General features: G+C 41.7%; 1 protein-coding gene across 8 annotated transcripts in view; it reads left to right on the forward strand.

Annotated features, from left to right (window-relative positions):
• MLLT10 (MLLT10 histone lysine methyltransferase DOT1L cofactor) overlaps positions 1-23,533 on the forward strand; it is a 192,956-nt gene that overhangs the window by 32,804 nt on the left and 136,619 nt on the right. The window contains exon 1 of one of the 8 annotated variants that reach the window (XM_060192266.1): positions 13,152-13,203. The exons of the other annotated variants lie outside the window; for them this stretch is intronic. Within the exon in view, the coding sequence (XP_060048249.1) occupies positions 13,198-13,203 (6 nt within the window). The 5' untranslated portion in view covers positions 13,152-13,197. Of the gene's footprint in view, positions 1-13,151; positions 13,204-23,533 lie in introns of those variants that run through there. 8 annotated transcript variants of the gene reach the window in all.

Genomic DNA, 23,533 nt, shown 5'->3' on the forward strand with positions numbered 1-23,533 from the left:
ATAATGAATCCCCCCCCCCCATTTGCCTCTTGGCCATCTGTGGTTCTTCTTTGGCTCTTCCCCCTTATTGATGGGATTGCTTATTCGATTTTTGAGTTTTGTGGGTTCTTTATATATTTTGGATATTAGCCCCTTGTTAGATGTGTATTTTATGACTGTTTTTTCCAATTCAGTAGGTCTTTTTTCTTTTAATTTTATTTATAAAATGGAAATATTGATAAGACCATAGGATGAAAGGGGTACGATTCCACACAGTTCCTACCACCAGAACTCTGTATCCAGTCCCCTCCCTTCATAGCTTCCCTTGTTTTTACCCCTCTGGGAGTATGGACCCAGGATCACTATGGGGTACAGAAGGTGGACAGGTCTGGAGTATGGACCCAGGATCACTATGGGGTGCAGAAGGTGGACAGGTCTGGAGTATGGACCCAGGATCACTATGGGGTGCAGAAGGTGGACAGGTCTGGAGTATGGACCCAGGATCACTATGGGGTGCAGAAGGTGGACAGGTCTGGAGTATGGACCCAGGATCACTATGGGGTGCAGAAGGTGGACAGGTCTGGAGTATGGACCCAGGATCACTATGGGGTGCAGAAGGTGGACAGGTCTGGAGTATGGACCCAGGATCACTATGGGGTGCAGAAGGTGGACAGGTCTGGAGTATGGACCCAGGATCACTATGGGGTGCAGAAGGTGGACAGGTCTGGAGTATGGACCCAGGATCACTATGGGGTGCAGAAGGTGGACAGGTCTGGCTTCTGTAATTGCTTCCCCAGGTCTTTTAGTTTTACTGGTAGTTTTCCTTTGCTGTGCTGGTACTTTTTAGTTTGACATGATTCCATTTATTTATTCTTGATTTTGTTTCCATTACCATTGGAGCCACGTCAGGAAGACCCTGGTACTAGTATCATGGAGTACTTTTATGTATTCTTTAATGCATTTTGTAGTTTCAGGTTTACCTAACATCCAGGTTTTCAACCCATTGTGAGTTAACTTTTGTGCTTGGTGTGGAATAATGATCAATTTCATTCTGCTACATTGGCCACCAGATTTCACCAACACCACTTTCTTTTCTCCATTTTGTGTTTTTGAGTCCTTTGTCGTCATACATTAGCTGACTCTCTATATATGAAGATTACTTTCAGTGCTTTTAATTCAGTTCCATTTATCTGCCTACTCTTATTACAATATCACACGGTTTTGAATACTTTAGCTTTGTAGTAGTTTTCAGTTGGGACGCAGTATTTATATTTCAACTGCCTATTATAGTGAAGTCTCTTAGTTGCTTTTAATGACCAGGATATGACTTAGTTGTCATTTTAAGCATTAACCTATTAAATTTGCATTTGCTATACTACTCATCATTGTCACTGTGCTGTCTTTCAGTGACCCTTTTATAAAAGATTCATGTATAAGAAATTCTTTTAACAACTTAATATCAGGAAAAAATTCACCCTTAAATGTCTTGTTTATTTCTTCCTTTTTGATAGCTCTGTGACACACGTTCAATTTTTCTTTTAGTTCTGGCTACCAGGCAGCCCAGAACCAAAGCTGGTCTTTAGTTGCATCATATTAATCTGGTTGTCAGTATATTTGTTCCCTTCTCTTCCTCTTGTGGGGTTTAAGACTTCACCTCTTACCTCTGTTTCTCTGCGTGTTGACTTCATTCTCTCATACTACAGACTCTCTACCTCATGAGGCTGGAACCATGACTGCTGGCTCTCATCTTTCCAGTCCCTTCTACCAGAAGAAGGGACTCTCTTGAAGAATCCTGGGAAGGACTCTGATTGACCTGTCTTGGATCATGTACCCACCATCCCAGTGGCTGGAGTGGGGAGGGTACTATGAATGCACCCTCACTAGAACTACATAGTTGGAGTCAGGGGTAAGAGCAGTTTCTCAAATGTAGGGATATTGTCCATTGTATTGGCTTTCAATGTTCATTTTACCATTTTTATTGCCATGCAGGCCCTTTATTACAGTCTGCCTTGTATTCTTTTCTGGAAAAATTTAGGTATAATTCAGTACATACGATATCTAAACCCCAGCTCATTCATTCATCCTTTGAATCATTACATTTGGGTAATTTTACTATTTTTACTTTAAATGTCCAATTCAAGCATTTCCTTTTAGTTCTCATTTTAGTTGACCCACTTAGCAGCATTTAATACTGAGAGCACTTCTTCTTTCTTGTTATTCTTTTCTACTCATGACTTCTGGGAAGCTGCTTTCTTTTCTTTTAATCATTGCCTTTTGGATTCCTATTTGCATTACTTCTTTAAAATTTCAATCATAAGAATTGGAGTTGTATCTCAGTGACAGAGTCTGCCTTACAATTATGAAGTGCTTGTTTGATTCCTAGCACAATAACATTTTTTTTTGAAGGTTATTACTGCTTTTCTGGCCCATTTACTTATATGTGTTATTTCACATTTTTTTCTTTTGGTATTTATTTATTTATTTATTTATTGGATAGAGATAGCCAGAAATCAAGAGGGAAAGGGGTGATAAAGAGGGGGAGACAGAGAGACATCTGTAGCACTGTTTCACCACTCTTGAAGCTTCCCCCTACAGGTGGGGACTGGGTATTTGAACTTGGGTCCTTGTGCGCTGTTATGTGCACTCAACCAGGTGCCCCACCATCTACCTGGACCCTTTCTTCTTCTTTTTTTTTTTCCCCTTTTTTTTGCCTCCAGTGTTATTGCTGGGGCTCAGTGCCTGCACCATGAATCCACTGCTTCTGGAGACCATCCCCCCCCCTTTTGTTGCCCTTGTTATAGCCTTGTTGTGTTTATTATTGTTGTTGATGATGTTGATGTCATTCATTGTTGGATAGGACAGAGAGAAATCGAGAGAGGTGGGGAAGACAGAGAGGAGGAGAGAAAGATAGACACCTGCAGACCTGCTTCACCGCCTGTGAAGTGACTCCCCTGCAGGTGGGGAGCCAGGGGCTGGAACCAGGATCCTTACGCTGGTCCTTGTGCTTTGCGCCATGTGCGCTTAACCCGCTGCACTACTACCCGAACCCCGTTTCTTTTTTTTAAAAAGATTTTATTTATTTATTAATGAGAAACATAGGAGGAGAGAGAAAGAACCAGGCATCACCCTGGTGCATGTGCTGCTGGGGATTGAACTCAGGACTTCATGCTCGAGAGTCCAATGCTTTATCTACTTTGCCACCTCCCGGACCCCCATTTCTTCTTTTATTTGACAGTGCAGAGAGAGAAATTGAGAGGAGAGTGGGAGATGGAGAGGGAGAGAGGAAGACACTTGCAGACATGCTTTATCACGAAGCTTTATCACATGCTTTATCATGAAGCTTCCTGCAGGTGGGGAACTGGTTTTTTTTTTTTTTTTTTTTTTTCCCCTCCAGGGTTATTGCTGGGCTCGGTGCCTGCACCATGAATCCACCGCTCCTGGAGGCCATTTTTCCCCCTTTTTGTTGCCCTAGTTGTTGCAGCCTCGTTGCGGTTATTATTGCCATTGTTGACGTTGCTTTGTTGTTGGGTAGGACAGAGAGAAATGGAGAAAGGAGGGGAAGACAGAGAGAGAGGGGAGAGAAAGATAGACACCTGCAGACCCGCTTCACCGCCCGTGAAGCGACTCCCCTGCAGGTGGGGAGCCGGGGGCTCGAACCGGGATCCCTACGCTGGTCCCTGCGCCTTGCGCCACGTGCGCCCAACCCACTGCGCCACCGCCCGACTCCCCCGGAACTGGGGTTTTTAACCTGGGTCCTTGAACATGGTAATGTGTGTGTTCAACTAGATGGACCACTGTTTAGTTTCTCCATTTATTTTCTTTACTTTTAAATTTTTTTAGGTATTTAAAACAGTGTTTATTGGAGTGAGACAGTGAGAAATTGAAAAGAGATAGGGGAGTCGGGCTGTAGCGCAGCGGGTTAAGCGCAGGTGGCGCAAAGCACAAGGACTGGCATAAGGATCCCGGTTCTAACCCCGGCTCCCCACCTGCAGGGGAGTCGCTTCACAGGCGGTGAAGCAGGTCTGCGGGTGTCTGTCTTTCTCTTCCCTTCTCTGTCTTCCCCTCCTCTCTCCATTTCTCTCTGTCCTATCCAACAATGACGACGACAACAACAATAATAACTACAACAATAAAACAACAAGGGCAACAAAAGGGAATAAATAAATAAAATAAAATATTAAAAAAAAAAAGAAAAAGAAAAAAAAAAGAAAAGAGATAGATACCCCAATAAGGAAATAATAAGAAAAAAAGAAAGAAAGAAAGAGAGAGAGAGACACTTGTAGCCCTGCTTCATCACTCTCAAAGCTTCCTCTTTCCTGGAGGTAGGGGCTGAAGCACTTGAACTAGGTCCTTGCACATAGTAACATGTGTCTTCCACCAGCAGCCCCACCTCTAATTGTTTATTTTATTATCTTAGTCTAGGCATCAGTATCACCTGAAGTTGTTTTTGTTTTGTTTTTTTTTTCCCCTCCAAGTTTGTCACTGGGGCTTGGTGCCAACACTAAGAACTCATTGCTCCTGGAAGCCCCCTTTCTTCCCCTATTTTATTGGATAGGACAGAGAAATTGGGGGGGGGGGAGAGAAAAATAGACATCTGCAAACCCCCCCTGCAGGGAACCTGGGGACTCGAACCTGGATCCTTGCTCTTAGTATTATGTGCGCTATGCACTACATCCTACTGCCTGGCCTCCTGAACAAGGTTTTTTTTTTTTTTTTTAAAGCCTTCCCATCATTATTTCCACTTTCATTCTGCTCGTCTTTATTTAGGTATCCTAGGTGGGTTATTTAATTTCTCCTATAATATCTGGGTCTTGAATTTGGGCTGTGCACATGGCACGGCAGGCCCCCATGTGAGCTATTTTGCTGTCTCCCTATCACGTTTCTTTCCTTCTTTTTTAAAAAAAATATTTATTTATTTATTCATTCCCTTTTTGTTGCCCTTTTTGTTTTATTGTTGTCTGTCTCCGTTGTTGGATAGGACAGAGAGAAATGGAGAGAGGAGGGGAAGACAGAGAGGGAGAAAGAAAGATAGACACCTGCAGACCTGCTTCACTGCCTGTGAAGTGATTCCCCTGCAGGTGGGGAGCCGAGGACTCGAACTGGGATCCTTACACTGGGATCCTTATGTCAGTCCTTGTGCTTTGTGCCACGTGCGCGTAACCCACTGCACTACCTCCCGACTCTCCCTGTGTCTCTTAACTGTTGATTCAGGCACTTTTTTTTTCTAGGAGTATTTATTTTCACAGGAGTTAAAAAGTACTGGTTTTGTTCTCACACATTTCTACATAGCACAGGTTTTAGTAAGTCCTTGTCCCTTTTTTTCTCCTCTCTTCCAATCAAAAATGAGTTCTGTGATTATATTGTATGAGTAGACATTTATGATGGTATATAACTCACATATTCTAGAACACAAGCAGGAATTGTGATATTGCTAATGCTAGCATAATGCAAACCTTCTTTTTCTTTCTTTTTTCAAATTGCCACTAGTGCTATTACAGGGGCTTGACACTCAGAATCTACCACTCCTGGAGGCCATTTTTTTTTCTTTCTGTTTTATTTGACAGAACAGAAACTGAGACGGGGGAGAGACAGACACTTGCAGATGTACTTTACCACTTGTGAAGTATACCCTGCAGGTGGGAGCGGAGTCTTTGACTTAACTAGTGTGCCATGGCCTGGCTCTCAGATGTTCTTTTCTTATCTATTTTTGTCTCTACTTGTCCTTTTCTCACTTTTCCCATTCTCTCTTCATCTCTTCCTTGCTATGAGCAGACAAATAATTCCCCAAACTCTTTCTTTTACTTTCCTCCCCCTACCCATTACCACCAGGATTATCACTGGTGCTCAGTGATTTGCTGCTTCTGGTAGCCTTTTATTTTTTCCTCCCCCCAATTTTTCTCTCCATCTATTGATAGAGATGGAAAGAAATTGAGAGGGAAGGGGAGAGAAAGAGAGTATGTGCTGCAGTACTGCTTCTTTGCTAGTGAATGTTTCCCCTTGTAGCTGGGGACAGGGGATTGAGCCTGGGTCCTTGTGCATAGTAATGTGTACACTCAACGGTGTGTGCTACCATCTGGCCCCCAAGGCTTCATATGAGACTAGAGAAAGTAACCAGACTGCTACATAGGGTGCTGGTGATTGAACCATGAACTTCAGGCATGTGAGCCCAGTTCTGTATACTAATTGAGCTATTTTTCTGGTCATTCATAGTGTGTTTTTTTATATTCATCTATTTGATCTTATAACTATAGTTGATTCATTTGTGTCTTTGTGTAATATTCCAGTATGTTAATTATGTCACTTTATTCTGCTGTTAATCGACAGGGATTTTTGTCAGATGTTTTTAATTGTAAATGATCACTATTGTATTGCAGTGCAGTACATAGTGCAGGGAGGCTTAGGATAGAGGAGAGGTGGAGGTGAGGGGATGCTCCACGAATGAGGATTTCTTCTTTGGTTTGTGTGTCTGTTTCTGTGTCACTCTGTCTCTGAGAAAATACAGGATAAAAATTGAGCTGAGGGCTCCAAGCTATGGTGCACCTGTGAGGATCTGGGTTCAAACCCCTGCAGTGGAGGAAGCTTCATAGACGGTGCTGCAGGTGACACACACACTCTCTCTCTCTCCCCCCCATCTCTTTCTTCCCTTTCAATTTATATCTCTATCCTAAATAAATAAGTTATTTTTAAAAAATTGGTCCCAGGAGGCAGTGTAGTAGTTTGTGCATGCCTAAGGCACTGGTTCTGTTCCATGGTGTTGCATAAAAAAATCAAGTCAAGGGGGCCAGGCGGTAGCGCAGCGGGTTAAGTGCACGTGGCACAAAGCGCAAGGACCTAAATAAGGATCCCGGTTCCAGCCCCCGGCTCCCTACCTGCAGGGGAATCGCTTCACAGTTAGTGAAGCAGGTCTGCAGGTGTCTTATCTTTCTCTCCCCCTCTCTGTCTTCCCCTCCTCTGTCGATTTCTCTCTGTCCTAGCCCAACAACAATGACAGCAATAATAATAATTACAACACAGATAAACAACAAGGGCAACAAAAGGGAAAAAATGGCCTCCAGGAGCAATGGATTCATAGTGTAGGCAATGAGCCCCAGCAATAACCCTGGGGGCAAAAAAAACCAAATCAAATTCAAGTCAAGTGGGAGATGGCTAAAGTGCTGGACTTGGAAGCATAAGATCCCAAGTTTGATCTCCAGCGCCACATATGACAAGAGTGATGTTTTGTTACTATCTTTTTCTCTTCCTTGCTTTCGCTAATAAGTAAATGGATATATCTTATGAGTAAGAGTAAAACAAGGGTGGGGGTAGATAGCATAATGGTTATGCAAAGAAACTCTCATGCGTGAGGCTCTGAAGTCCCAATCCCCTGCACCACCATAAGACATAGCTGAGCAGTGCTCTGGTATTTGTCACTGTGTCTTTCTCTCTCTGCATCTCTCTAAAAAATATAAATAAATAAATAAATTACTTTAAAAAATTAAAAAAAAAGTAAAACAAAATCAGGAAACTAATAAAACACATGTACAGTACTTTCTTTTTTTAAATTTTATTTATTTATTCCCTTTTGTTGCCCTTGTTGTTTTATTGTTGTAGTTATTATTGTTGCTGTCGTTGTTGGATAGGACAGAGAGAAATGGAGAGAGGAGGGGAAGACAGAGAGGAGGGGAGAAAGATAGCCACCTGTAGACCTGCTTCACCGCCTGTGAAGTGACTCTCTTGCAGGTGGGGAGCCGGGGTTCAAACTGGTTGTACAGTACTTTCTGCTGTCACTGAAGAGGGGCAGTTGTGCCCATTGCAGGTGTCCCTATTTAATAACATGTAGGGCCTGTGAGATGGCTCACCTGGCAGTTACCTGCTTTGCCATGTGTGTGACACAGGTTCAAGCCCCTCGCACCCCACCTGGGAGTACTGTGGCAGTGAAGGAAACTGGTGTCTCCTCTTGTTCTCTCTCTCTCTCTGTCTCTCTCTCTACTGCTTTGACTTACGGTGATGCAAGGGATTGAACCTGGCACTTTGGAACCTCAGACATGAGAGCCTCTTTGCATCACCATTATGCTATCTCCCTTGCCCTCTTTGTCTTTTTTTTTTAATAATAGTTCGACTTTTAAACACTTTTTTATTCAATTTTTATTTATTATTAGAGATAGAGAGGAATTGAGAGAGTAGGGGGAGATAGCTAGCTAGATAGCTAGACAGATAGGAACTTGCAGCCCTGCTTTACCACTCATGAAGCTTTCCCCCTGTAGGTGGGGACCAGGGACTTGAACCAGGGTCCTTGCACATGGTAATGTGTGTACTTAACCAGGTGCTCCACTACCTGGCCCCTCCCCGTCTTTCTTTATATCTGAGAAAGTTGGCTTGGAACAGTGAAACCATACCAATAGGAAGAAAAACAAAAAACACCATATACTGTATACCATATGTAAAATAAGATAAATTGCTCCTTTTGTTTTATTCTTTCTTTTATGTTTTTAATAGGTTTCTTAGTACTTTACATTTGACAGCCATTTAGAATCATTGTTCCATGCAAATTCCCTCTAGTGTTTTGATTGATTTTGCATTGATTCTTTTAAAAAAATTTTTTTTTCTTTATTTATTAATGAGAAACAGAGGAGGAGAGAGAAAGAGCCAGACATCACTCTGGTACATGTGCTGCTGGGGATTGAACTGAGGACCTCATGCTTGAGAGTCCGATGCTTTATCCACTGCGCCACCTCCCGGACCACTCTTTTACATTGATTCTATAAGTCATTTGAGAAGTGTGGACACCTTTATAGTTTGGTATTTTCCAGTTTGTGAACATGGTCATTTCCAGTTAGTTAGGCTTTCTCTCTAAATTCTGGTAAATTACACACAACATTAAATTTACAATCTTAGTCACTTTTTAAAAGTATATAGTTGAGTAGTGTGAAGTTCATTCTTAGTGTTCCATAACTGCCACTGCTATCTTATTTCCAGAATTATTGTCATATCAAGCAAGCTCTTTTAAACACTAACTCCTCATTCTACCATCTCCCCAGTAACATATTTTCTCTTGGGCGGGGGTAGGTAACATAATAATTATGCAAAAGAGATTCATGCCTGAGCCTCCAAGGTCCCAGGTTCAATCCCCAGTACCACCATAAACCAGAGCTGTTCAGTGCTCTGGTATTAAAAAAAAAAAAGAAAAAGAAAAAATTTCCTCTCTAAGTCCTCTTTTAAGTTGAATTATACAGTATTTTCCTTTGTATTGTGTATATTTAGCCCAGCTTAATATCTTTAGTGATTATCCTATTGTAGACACACCAGAATTCTTTTTCTTTCTTTTCTTTTCTTTTATTATTTTATATTTATTTATTTATTCCCTTTTGTTGTCCTTGTTGTTTTATTGTTGTAGCTATTATTGATGTCGTTGTTGTTGGATAGGACAGAGAGAAATGGAGAGAAGAGGGGAAAACAAAGGGGGAGAGAAAGATAGACACCTGCAGACCTGCTTCACTGCCTGTGAAGCAACTCCCCTGCAAGTGGGGAGCAGGGGGCTGGAACCGATATCCTTGTGACGGTCCTTGCTCTTTGTGCCACATGCGCTTAACCTGCTGTGCTACCGCCCGACTCCCCTCTTCTTGACTTTTAAATACACTTTATATGTTTTTGATATATGAGTTATGATTTATTTATTCATTATCATGTGAGAGCGAACCAGAGTAGCGCTCTGACACATGCAGTAATGGTGCTCAAACTCAGGCTTATGAAGTCTAAAGCTCTAGCCACTGTGCTACCTTCTGGGCCACTAATACAAGCAGTTCATTCTATAGCATACAGTAGGTCCTTTTTCTTTTTCTTTTTCTTTTTTTTGCCTCCAGGGTTATTGCTGGGGCTTGGTGCCTGCACTACAAATCCACTGCTCCTAGAGGCCATTTTTTCCTTTTGTTGTCCTTGTTCATCGTCGTTGTTGTTGTTACTATTATTCTTATTTCTGTCGTCCTTGTTAGATAGGTCAGAGAGAAATGGACAGACTAGGGGAAGACAGAGGGGGAGAAAAAGATAGATACCTGTATACCTGCTTCACCACCTGTGAAGTGACTTCCCTGCAGGTGGGGAGCTGGGGGCTCGAACTAGGATCTTTACAGTCTTTAAGCTTCGCGCCATGTGTGATTAACCCTCAATAGGACCCTTTTCACTGGGTGTTTTGAATATATATATTATATATATATTTGATAATGGTTGATTTATGTATATTGCCTACCAGGGCACTCAACACGTGATTTCACTGCTTCCAGCAGACTTCTTCCATCTCCTTTAAAATTTCAGTGGGAGAGGGGAAGATGGAGAGACACTACCAGATGATCCGTCTCCTTAGCCCCTGGCTTAAATTTGTTAATATTTTGGGTCAACAGGATATCTGACCTGGAAGGGTATTTATTTTGCCATGCGTAGAACCCAGGTTTGAGTCTCACCCCCTTCTGAATTGAGGAAAGCTTTGGTGCTGTTATTGTGTGTGTGTGTGTGTGTGTGTGTGTGTGTGTGTGTGTGTGAGAGTCATTGCCAGCAGGGTTATTGTTGTGGCTCAGTGCCTGCTGCACAATGAGTCTATCACTCCTGGCAACCATTTTCTTTTTCTTTCTATCTTTTTTCTCAGTAATTTGAGAAAAATTAATAATAAGTAATTGTTTTTAAATTTTTTTATATTTATTTATTTTTCCTTTTGTTGCCCTTGTTTTTATTGTTGTAGTTATTATTGTTATTGATATCATCGCTGTTGGATAGGACAGAAAGAAATGGAGAGAGGAGGGGAAGACAGGGGGAGAGAAAGATAGATACTTGCAGATCTGCTTCACCGCTTATGAAGTGACTCCCCCCCCCCCCCCCGTGCTCAGGTGGGGAGCCGGGGGCTCAAACTGGGATCTCTAGACCTGTCCTTACGCTTTGCACACTTAACCCACTGTGCTAATGCCTGGCCCCCAAACATTTTCTTCTTTTGTTCCTTTTCTTTTTTTGATAGAGACTAATTGAGAGGAGGGAAGAGGAGATAGGAAAAGAGAAAGACTCCATGTATCACTGCTTCAGTGCTTGTGAAACTTCCCCCCCTTGCAAGTGGGCATGGGAGCCTTGAACCCAGGCCCTTGATCATGATAATGTACATGCTGTACCAGGTGTGCTACCACCCAGAAACCTCTTTCTCTATCCAAAAAAGTTTACCCAGAGCAGTGAAGCCATGATGACAAACTCAAATGTCTTTCTTAATGTTTCCATTGCATTGTGGTTTGTTTATTTATTATTTTAAAAAGATTTTATTTATTTATTCATGCGAAATGATAGGACAGAAAGAACCAGACACCACTCTAGCACACGTGCTGCCAGGGATTGAACTCTCGATTCATGATTGAGAGTCCATTGTTTTATCCACTGTGCCATCTCCCAGACCACTTGTATAGTGGTTTATTTAATGACTGTCTTGTTCTTTGTAACTTTCACTGAATATAGAAATTGTTTAAATTATTTCTTCAGATTTTTTTTCTGTATTAGCCCTTTTTTTTTTGTGCTTCTAGTTACTATTATATTTGGCTGTCTGAATTTATCTCAATGCTAACTATATCCTGTGTTTCATGTTGGTTTTTAATTATTACTTGGTTTCATTTACCACAAATTGACTATGTTTTTCTACCATTTGTAGTTTGCACTCTAGATGTTTAAATTTTAAAAACTCTTTTTTTGGGGGCGGCGTTAAGGCCTTGTACATGCACAGTTACATTGCTCCTGGGTAAACGTTTTCCTCCTTTTAAATGTTAGATAGAAATGGGAAGAGGGGAAGTTGAATAGGGAATGTGGTAAGCCTCTCCTGGTGCTGTGGCTTCAATTAAACCTGTGTGCTGAGCATGGCAAGACATGTGCCTACCTTGTGAGCTAGCTCCTGGCTTTCTTCAATGTTTCAGTTAAACCTTAGTAATGTTTCCTCTAGCTGCTGCTGCTGCTTTCTTTTTTGATGTGGTTGCCTGTTGCCAGGGCTTCTCTTCTCTAAGCAGACTTTCAGCCTCTTAGCTTCTTGAACATATGGGAAGTAGTACTGATAGTTTTAGAAGGACTTGCATACTAGTTCTGTAATCCGCGTCATTTCATGATTGGTTTGATTAAATGTTTATTTTCTTTTTTATTACGGTGCAAAATTCCTTGCTTTCGTATATGACTTGTTAAGTTTTTATTGACCTTTAGTCATTGTGAATTTTTCTTGTTAGGTCTTCTTATATTAGTATATTCTGTGACATAGCTAACTGACTGGAAAGTTTGTTCTCTTTGAGTCTTTTATGTTTTGCTTGGGTAGACTAGAGCTATGTTTAGGGTTAATCTCTTTTTCTCCTAGAACAATACCCTTCTTAGTCTCTGATGTGATAGGAATTGTTAGGTTTTCAATTTTGACTTTTTAGAAACAGGTTATTATTTGCATCCTTATGAATTTGGTTGCTGTTACTTCTAAGTCTTTTGCTGATTTTCTTGCTGCTATCCAGGTAGTTCTCTCAGTTACACATGACAATTAGTTACTCAGTCGAATGTTCTAGGTAAGCCTCTGTAGATCTCTTCAATTTTCTCTCTCTCTCCAGCTGTCTACTCAGTGCTGGTCTCCATTGTGAGCTCTAGCCACCTTGACTTCCTTGGACTCCCAGCTCCATTTCCTCAGCTTGAGGAGATCACAGGCTCTGCCTGGGTTCCTTCACCCTGTTCCACGGCCTGGAAACTCTCAAGGCAGTAAGCTGGGCATAGATGTGACTCATGTCATTTGTTTGTGCCTTTCATTATTTGTTGTCCAATTAACTTCAGTGCTGCTGTTTCATACATTTTGTCAGGTCTTATTATTTTCATGCAGAAGGGTGAATCTGACCCTTTTTACTCCATTTTGACTGGAAATGGTATCATTGTGGTTTCACTGTGCATTTTCATAATGACTGGTGGTACTGAGCATGTTTTGCTTTGTTTATTTACCATGTGGTTTCTCTTGTGAGTTTGTTTAAGCCTTACCTTTTCCTTCTTTCCCTTATTTTTTTCTTTATTTTCGGTTGCAGAAGGTACCAATACTTTGTTAGATAAATGTTTGTAAATACTTTTTCTAAGCCTATAGTTTCCTATTTATTTTTTTGTGTCTTTTAATGATCAGAAAATTTAAATCTGATGAAGTCTAATTTATCAGTTTTTTTCTTTTATAGTTAATGCTTACTGTGAGCTAAGACACTTTTGCCTAATCCTGAAGTCATGAAGGTAATTTCCTTTGTTTCCTCTACAACTTCTTGGGTTGTGATGCATCTCAAATTAAGTTTTGTAGGTTTTTTGTTTTTGCATATGGCTGTCTGGTTGTTTCTTTGCTGTGCCCTTGGTTGAAAGAATCTTCTTTCCTCCCTGGATTTCCTTGGTTTTTTAAACCATCATATAACAACTGCTCGGTGGGCTCTATTTTAAGAATATTTATTCTGTTTCATCAATTGGTTTTTCTGTGCTTAAATACCATTAGCACATGTTTTGGTTATTTGTAGTTTTATTCAGTCTTGAACTCAAATTTGTAAACTTTTAAATCCTTAGTACTTTTCACTGTATATTCTGTATTAAACTTACATATACATTTTTTTATCAGGGGTGGTGGTAGATAGTTATGTAAATAGACTTATGCCTGAGGCACCATAGTCCCAGGTTCAGTCCCCCACACCACCATAAGCCAGAGCTGAGTAGTACTCTGGTAAAGAAAAAAAAAGTTGGTGGTCCAGGAGGTGGTGCAGTGGATTAAAGCATTGGACTCTCAAGCATGAGGTCCCGAGCTCAATCCCCGGCAGCACATGTGCTAGAGTGATAGCTGATGCTTTATCTTTCTCTCCTTCTGTCTTTCTCATTAATAAATAAATAAAATATTTAAAAAATTGTGTTAGCTATTTTTTGACCACCAGGATAATCTCTGGGGATCGGTACTTGCACTATGAATCCACTTATCCCAGTGGCCATTTTTTCCCTTCTTCCCTCTCCCTCCATTCCTTTCCTTCCTTCCCTCCCCTCCTTTCTATTGAATAGAACAGAGAAATTGAAAAGGGAGGGGCAGCCATTTCCCCTCTTCCCCCCCCCCTTCCCTTCTTTCTTTTATACTTGATAGGACAGAGAGCAATTCAGATAGGAAAGGGAGATAGAGAGGAAAAGAGAAAGATAGATACGTGCAGACCTGCTTCTCCACTCATGAAGCTTCTACCCTGCAGGTGGATAGCAGAGGCTTGAACCCGGGTCCTTGTGCATGGTAATATGTCCACTTAACTGGATATGCCGCTCCCTGGCACTCTCAAAAATATTTTTAAAAAGAATTAAATGTCTAACTGAAGGGGAGATAGAGAGGGAGAGAGACAGAGAGATATCTGCAGCCCTGCTTCACCACTTGTGAAACTTTCCCCCTGCAGGTGGGGACTAAGAGCTTGAACCTGGGTACTTGCACACTGTAATGTGTGTGCTTAACCAGGTGTGTCACCAACATGGCCCCTAACTGTTCTTTCTTCATATATGGAAGTATACGTGTGTATATATACACACACATACACACATTTATTTATTGATTGATTTATACATTCTTAGTTCACATTAATTTCATAAAGGTTTGTTTTTGGTAGGTAATGTAGGTGTTTTAAGTCATTGATTATGTCATAAAACTTTCTTTTTTCCAGTTTGTCTCTTTATTCCTTTTTTGCATGCACTTATGTTTGTTTCCAGTCTTAGAGGAAATTTAGGATGTCAGCTAAAGATTTAAAAAATAAAAATTGGTTTATTAGTGTGAGACAGAGAGAACACGAGTTAGCAAGCGCCTGCTAGCTTGTGTATGCACGCAAAAGCATCAGCTTGCTCCCAAGCCCTGTGTGCCAACCACTGTACCACCTCATGGATGGCTGTAGACTTTTTGTTAATGACCTTTAATGAACTGATTTTATTACTTAAGTGTGGGTAGGCAAGAACAACAGATTAGAGAATATTGCCACTGAAAAGAGCTTGTGGGGTGGGGAGATTTTTCTCTAGGGAGAGCACATACTTTACCATGTGCTAGGTAGGACCCAGGTTGGACACAGACCTGAAGCTCTAGCTGGAGAAAAAAATATGTTGCAAGCACCATTCCCAGGAGGAATATTGGTTCAATCAGGATGTAGGGTCATTTATGAGACAGAGGAAATGACTGACTATCCTGGCAAAATCTTTTTGTATAGGTTTCTGTTTGAATAGGCAAAAGTCAGCTTTAGAATTATCTAGTGTAGGGGCCGGGTGGTGGTGCACCTGGTTGAGGGCACATGTTATAGTGTGCAAGGACCTAGGTTTGAGCCCCTGGTCCCCACCTGCAGGGGGAAGCTTCACGAGTGGTGAGGCAGGGCTGCAGATGTCTCACTCTGTCTCTTTCCCTCTTTACCACCCCCATCCCTCTCAATTTCTGGCTGTTTCTATCCAATAAATAAATAAAGCTAATAAAAATTTTTAAAAAAAGAATTATCTAGTGTGAAAAAATTGTTTTCCTCATTTATTTTCAGTGGGTGTGAGTAATTTCAGCCACTCTGGCGTCTAGTGGCTGTCCCAGTTTACCTGGCAGCTCACCTTGTTGTCAGGGTGGATGTAGTGGCCCAAAGTATAAAGCAGAGTTTGTGTTTTGGGCAGTTGTAAGCTGTCCCCACAAATTGGCTAGTCCTTGGGTGTCCTTTAGGTCAGTAAGACCCAGAAAATGTCCAAACCAGAAATTTTGAGAAAATACTGGTTGCATAACAACTCTTTGCTTCTAGTTTTCTCATAGTTAATACTTTGAATTATTATTTGTCAGATATTATTTCTGCATCTGTTAAGATGACTATGATACATTTTTATAAAATTACTGATGAATCTCATTGTATTTTTATTATTATTATTATTTTACCAGAGCACTGCTCAGAACTGGTTTATGGTGGTGTTGGGATTGAACCTGGGACCTCAGAGCCTCAGTCATGAGAGTCTGTGTTCCCCTCTGTTATTTCTTTTTTTTTGTTTGTTTTTATTTTATTTATTTACTGGATAATAACAGAGAAATTGAGAGGGGGAGAGAGACAGAGAGACACCTGCAACCCTGCTTCACCACTCTGAAGCTTTCCCCCTGCAGGTGGGGACCAGGGGCTTGAACCTGGGTCCTTGCACATTGAAATGTGTGCACTCAATCAGGTGCTCCACCGCCTGGCCCCTTCTCTGTTATTTCTTTTTTTTTTTTCTTTTTCTTTTTAAAGAAAAATTTATTTATTCCCTTTTGTTGCCCTTGTTTTATTGTTGTAGTTATTATTGTTGTTGTCATCGTTGTTGGATAGGACAGAGAGAAATGGAGAGAGGAGGGGAAGACAGAGAGGAGGAGAGAAAGATAGACACCTGCAGACCTGCTTCACCGCCTGTGAAGCGACTCCCCTGCAGGTGGGGAGCCGGGGTTCGAACCGGGATCCTTCTGCCGGTCCTTGTGCTTTGCACCACCTGCGCTTAACCCGCTGCGCTACAGCCCGACTCCCTCTCTGTTATTTCTTAACCTCTGCTTGTGAGTGAGATCATACCCTTTCATCCTTCTCTATATGGCTTATCTCACTTAACATGATTTCTTCAAGCTCTAGATATTCTTGATGAATTCAGAAAATGATTTCCAGGGAGTCGAGTGATAGTGCAGTGGGTTAAGTGCAAGTGGTGCAAAGTGCAAGGACTGTCATAAGGGTCCCGGTTTGAGCCCCCGGCCCCTCACCTTCACGGGGTGTTCACAGGTGGTGAAGCAGGTCTGCAGGTGTCTGTCTTTCTCTTCCCCTCTCTGTCCTCCCCTCCTTTCTCCATTTCTCTCTGTCCTACCCAACAACGATGACATCAGTAATAACAACAGTAATAACTACAACAACAAAAAAACCAAAGACAACAAAAGGGAAAATAAATTAATTAATTAACTAATTAGAAAATGACTTCCAAAGATTTTCTGAAACTGAGACTGAAGTAATTTCTTTAGTGTTTAAAGGACTTTACAATAAGAAAGATATGTAACTGGGGAGATAGCATAATGGTTAAAAAAAGGGCTTTCATTTCCGAGGCTCTGTGGTCCCATATTCAACCCCCAGTACCACAATAAGTCAGAGCTGAATCGTGCTCTGGTAAAAATTAAATAAATAAAATCTGATCGGGGGGTTTTATTTTGGGAAAGGACTTAATCTTTTCTTCTTTTTTTTTTTTTTAAATAAATCTTTAAAAAATATTTATTCCCCTTTTTTGCCCTTATTTTATTGTTGGAGTTATTATTGTTGTTATTGATGTCATCGTTGTTGGATATGACAGAGAGAAATGGAGAGAGATGGGGAAGACAGAGGGGGAAAGAAAGATAGACACCTGCAGACCTGCTTCACCACCTGTGAAGTGATTTCCCTGCTGGTAGGGAGCTGGGGGCTTGAACCGTGATCCTTATTCCAGTCCTTGCACTTTGCGCCATGTGCGCTTAACCCACTGCGCTACCACCCGACTCCCCTTTTGTTCTTTTTAATATCTCTGGATTCTATAATGAGTCCTGTAATGTGTGTATTTCATGAACTAACTAGATAGATGCTACTTTGTTGATCCCTCCAAAGGATTAGCTTTGACTTAAAATTTTTATTTAAAAATTTGTTTTATGACCAGCACAATAACTTACCTGGGAGGGTACCTGCCTTGCTATGCATCTGTCCCAGATTCTAGCCTCGCATCTGCTGCTTGCACTGGAGGAAGTTTCAGTATCGTGTTGTCTTCCACCTTCTCTCTCTGTCTCTCTACATGAAAAAGTTAGCCTGCACCAGTGAAGCTCTAGTGACAACAAAGAATTTTTTTTTATAATTTTATTTTATTTTAAATATTTATTTTATTTATTTATTCCCTTTTGTTGCCCTTGTTGTTTTATTATTGTAGTTATTATTGTTGTCGTCGTTGTTGGATAGGACCGAGAGAAATGGAGAGAGGAGGGGAAGACAGAGAGGAGGAGAGAAAGACAGACACCTGCAGACCTGCTTCACCGCCTGTGAAGCGACTCCCCTGCAGGTGGGGAGCCGGGGTTCGAACCGGGATCCTTATGCCTGTCCTTGTGCTTTGCGCCACCTGAGCTTAACCCGCTGCGCTACAGCCCGACTCCCAACAAAGAATTTTTTAAACTGAAATTAATTTATGAGTGGGAAGAGACCAGTGTTGTTTGCAGGTTAGCTGTGGGACTTCAAACCTGAAACCAAGCCCATGCAAATCCTACCAGTGCTGCTAAGCTAGTTGTCTCCCTGGTCCCATTATGTGTCTCTCTATTGTTTCTTTTCTGTTTCAGTTTTTCTGCTCTTTACTGTTGCCTTTCTTTTACTTACTTTGGGTTTACTTTGTGTTTTTACAGATTGTTTAGGTGGAATCATAAATTTTTAACATTATACATTCTTTTTTCTTTCATGTGGTCAGATAACACTCTCACTCAACTCTGTTAAGTTGGTTGTGTCCTGTTTTGTGGTTCAGTATGTGATATTTCTTAGTGAACAAATCATGGTCATCTGAAAAGAATGTATACAGCAGTTTTATAATATTCAGATTATCCATCTTTTTTTTTTTAAAGAAGTCATCTATTTTATTCCCATTGTTGTTATTGTTATTGTTGATGTTGTTGCTGGATAGGACAGAGAGAAATTGAGAGAGGAGGGGAAGACACGCGGAGAGAAAGATAGACACCTGTAGGCCTGCTTCACTGGTTGTGAAGTGATCCCCTGTAGGTGGAGAGGCGGGGGGGGGGGGGGGGGGGGGGACAAACCGGTATCCTTGTGCTTTTTACTATGTGTGCTTAACCTAGTGCAATACTGCCCAGCCCGTTTTTTTAAAACTTTTTAAAAAGATTATTTTCCCTTTGTTGCCTTTGTTGTTTGTTTTATTGTTGTTGCAGTAATTATTGTTGTTGTCATTGTTGGATAGGACAGAGAGAAATGGAGAGAGGAGGGGAAGACAGAAGAGGAGAGAAAATAGACACCTGCAGACCTGCTTCACTACCTGTGAAGAGACTCCCCTGTAGGTGGGGAGGCAAAGGCATGAACCGGAATCCTTACGCCGGTCCTTGCGCTTTGCACCAAGAGCATTTAAGCTTAACCCGTTGTGCTACCGGCCTACCCCTTGTTATTTATTTATTTATTATTTATTTACTCATTCCCTTTTGTTGCCCCTGTTGTTGTAGTTATTATTGATGTTGTTGTTGTTGTTCGATCGGACAGAGATGGAGAGAGGAGGGGAAGACAGGGGGGGATGGAAAGACACCTGCAGACCTGCTTTACCACTTGTGAAATGACTGCTCTGCAGGTAGGGAGCTGGGCGGCTCAAACCGGGATCCTTACGCCAGCCCTTGCGCTTCACGCCACATGCACTTAACTTGCTGTGCTACCACCCGACTCCTTCCCCTTACTTTTTTTTTTTTTAAACCAGAGCACTGTTAAGCTCTGGTTTATGGTGGTGCGGGGGATTGAACCTGGGGGATTGAGCCTCAGGCATGAGAGTCTGTTTGCATAACCATCATGCTATCTACCCTCCGCCCACCCCTTTTTAAAATTATTATTATTATTTTTTAAATATTTATTTTATTTATTTATTCCCTTTTGTTGCCCTTGTTGTTTTATTGTTGTAGTTATTATTGTTGTTGTCGTCATTGTTGGATAGGACAGAGAGAAATGGAGAGAGGAGGGGAAGACAGAGAGGAGGAGAGAAAGACACCTGCAGACCTGCTTCACCGCCTGTGAAGCGACTCCCCTGCAGGTGGGGAGCCGGGGTTCGAACCAGGACCCTTATGCCGGTCCTTGTGCTTTGCGCCACCTGCGCTTAACCTGCTGCGCTACAGCCCGACTCCCTAATTATTTTTTTTATCATAGCACTGTTCTGCTCTGGTTTATGGTGGTGTTGGGGATTGAACTTGGGCCTTTTGGTGCCTTAAGCAGGGAAGATATATATTTTTTCCATAACCAGTATGTGATTTCCGTAGCCCAGATACTCATATCTTTATTGATTTATTTTGGGAGGAGGTGGTTCAGTTTGTTAACTAGAGACAGCATCTTTTTAAAAAAATATATATTTATTCCCTGTTGTTGCCCTTGCTTTATTGTTGTAGTTATTATTGTTATTGTTATTGATGTTGTCGTTGTTGGATAGGACAGAGAGAAATGGAGAGAGGAGGGGAAGACAGAGGGGGAGAGAAAAAGAGACACCTGCAGACCTGCCTCACTGCCTGTGAAGCGACTCCTCTATAGATGGGGAGTCTGGGGCTCAAACTGGCATCCTTACACTGGTCTTTGCGCTTTCTGCCACATGCGTTTAGCCCTCTGTGCTACCGCCAGACCCCCCCCCCATTCTTTATAAAATCATTTGTCCTTTTACTTATGACACCTTTTTTTTTTAAATTTATGTATTTATTTATGAGAAAGATGGGAGGAGAGAGAAAGAACCAGACATCACTCTGGTACATGTGCTGCTGGGGATTGAACTCAGGACCTCATGCTTGAGAGTCTGATGCTTTATCCACTGTGCCACCTCCCAGACCACTACTTATGACACTTTTGCTTCAAGTATCTTGAGCGCTGTTATTAGGTACATCTCTACACTCATGTCTTATTATCTGGCACTTACCCCTGCAGGTGGGGGCCAGTGCTCAAACCTGGGTCCTTGTGCACTGTAAGCCAAATGGGCCACCATCCGGCCCCTTATCTTTGCTAATAAAGTTTGTTTTGAAGTATCTCTTGTCTGTGATATTAAATAATAGTCACTATAAGTTATCTTATACTTTGTATCTTTTTTAAACCTTTCTATTTAAATCTTACCTCTTATAGATGCTCATAAATTGAGTTTTGCTTTACTATCTGTGCTGATATGTTCTTTTAGTTTCTTAAAAATTAATTAATTAACTTATGTATTTATTTATTGTATTGCCACTAGGGCTATCTGTGGTGCTTGGTGCTGGCACTACATATCTACCACTTCCGGCTGCTGTTTCCCCCCCTTCTTTGTTTTCTTTCTGTTTTATTTGATAGGAAAGAGAGAAAAGAAAAGGGTGAGACAAGAGAGAGAGAGACCTGCAGATCTGCTTCACCGCTCATGAAGCTTTCCCGCTGCAGGTAGAGAGTAGTGGTGTGAACCTGGGTCCTTGCACAAGGTGATATTTGCACTTAAACTGGTGTGCCACTGCCTGGCTCCTTAATTTCTTAAAATTTAATGTGTTTGGTACTAGGAGATGTTTCCACAGTTGAGTACACACTTGACCATATGCAAGAACCTTGCGTTTGAGTCCCTGGCTACTGTATGGATGGAAGCCCTGCATGCAGGGAAGCTTCAGGACAGAGAAAATGGTTCACTTAGTTTGCTGCATTGCCATTTGCACAACTCAGGTTTGAGCCTGGCCCCCACCAAATTGAAGGAAGTATCAGTGTTGTGTCTCTTTCTGCCTCTCTGCCTCTAAAACAGATGATGGTGGGGACTTTGGGTGTAGTGAACCAGGGCTGTGGTGGCTTTTCCTCCTTTGTCCCCCTCTCTGCCTTTCACACATAAGGAAAGAAAGAAATGGACCAGGAGTGGTGGGATCAAGGAGGCTTAAACTCCAGTGAAATCCTGGTGAAAGGCAAAAAAAAAAAAAAGTGCTGTGTGATTTAGGTTATCAGTTATTTTCTATTTGCCTCCTCCCTGTTTTTTGAAAATTACACTTTAAAAGGCAGCTTATGGGCTAGGCGGTAGCTCATCCAGATGGGTGAAATGTTAGCATATTGCCAGGACCCGCACTACGAATCTGCTGCTCTTGGTGACTTTTTTTTCCTTTTATTTTCTATTTTATTGAGTAGGATAGATAGAAATTGAGAAGACAGGGAGATAGAGAGATATACCTGTAGACCTGCTTCACTACTTGTGAAACTATCCCTTTGCAGTTGAGCGGCCCAGGGTTCGAAACCAGATCCTTGATGGGTCCTTACGCTTCACACTCTGCACTTAACCCAGTGTGCTACTACTTGGCCCTTGTCTTTCACTGTCTAGTAGGGAAAGAAGATTAAAAAAAAAAAGTCACGGGGCCAGGCGATGGTGCATCTGATTAAGCATACATATTATAGTGCACAAGGACCTGGGTTCAAGCCCCTGGTCCCCACCCGCATGTGGGGAGCTTTGTGAGTGGTGAAGCAGGGCTGCAGGTGTCTCTCTCCCTCCCTCATGAATGCAGCATTATTTTTCTCTCTTTTAATATTTATTTTCCGTTTTGTTGCCCTTGTTTATTATTATTATTATTGATGTTGTTATAGTTAGATAGGACAGAGAGAAATGGAGAGGGGAAGGGAAGACAGAGGGGGAGAGAAAGATCGACATCTGCAGACCTGTTTCACCGCCTGTGAAGCGACTTTCCTGCAAGTGGGGAGGCGGGGGCTCGAACCGGGATCCTTACACGGTCCTTGCGTTTTGCGCCATGTGCGCTTAACCTGCTGAGCTACCGCCTGACTCCCGAGCATTATTTCTCAGTCGTACTGAGTTAGGCTTTTACAAAGTTTCTCTCTCTCTCTTTTTTATATTTTATTTATTCCCTTTTGTTGCCCTTGTTGTTTTATTGTTGTAACTATTGATGTCGTCATTGTTAGATGGGACAGAGAGAAATGGAGAGAGGAGGGAAGACAGAGAGAGGGAGAGAAAGACAGACACCTGCAGACCTGCTTCACTACTTGTGAAGTGATGCCCCTGCAGGTGGGGAGCTATGGACTTGAACCGGGATCCTTACACCGGTCTTTACATTTTGCACCACCTGCACTTAACCTGACTCCCACAAGGTTTCTCTTTTATGGTTATAAACATAAATATCTTTTGTATTCATTTTTGTCTTGAAATTATAATATTTATGATATAATAAATTCAATTTCTGGGGATTGGGCTGTGACGTATCCAGTTGAGTTCACATGCTCTAGAACCTGGTTCAAGCCCCTAGCCCTCCTGCAAGGAGGAAGCTTCACAAATGGTGAAGCAGTGTTAAAGATGTCTGTCTCCTTTTTCTTCCTCTTCCTTTTCATTTTATCTCTGTCTCTGTCAAAAAAAGTAGAAAGAAAAGGGGGGGCTACTGGGAGCAGTGGTTTTGTTGAAGGATAATCCTGGTGACGGTTAAAGAAAAAGTGCTTTTTCTTTTTTATTTCTTTTGTCTCTGTAGAAGTGAAGCAATTCAGTCACTAGTATTATTTTTTAAAATTATTATTATTGGATAGAGACAGCCAGAAATCAAGAGGGAAGGGGTTGGTAGAGAGGGAAATAGACAGGGAGATATCTACAGCTCTGGTTTAAAAAAAATTTTTTTTATATTTATTTGCTTTTCCCTTTTGTTGCCCTTGTTGTTTATCATTGTTGTTGTTATTGTTGTTGGATAGGACAGAGAGAAATGGCAAGGGGAGGGGAAGACAGAGAGGGGGAGAGAAAGACAGACACCCGCAGACCTGCTTCACTGCCTGTGAAGCGACTCCTCTGCAGGTGGGGAGCCGGGGACTCGAACCGGGATCCTTACTCCAGTCCTTGTGCTTTGCGCCACATGCACTTAACCTGCTGCACTACCATCCGACTTCTT

The sequence above is a fragment of the Erinaceus europaeus genome, chromosome 6 (assembly GCF_950295315.1).
Source record: "Erinaceus europaeus chromosome 6, mEriEur2.1, whole genome shotgun sequence".
In the NCBI taxonomy this organism is placed as follows: Eukaryota; Metazoa; Chordata; class Mammalia; order Eulipotyphla; family Erinaceidae; genus Erinaceus; species Erinaceus europaeus.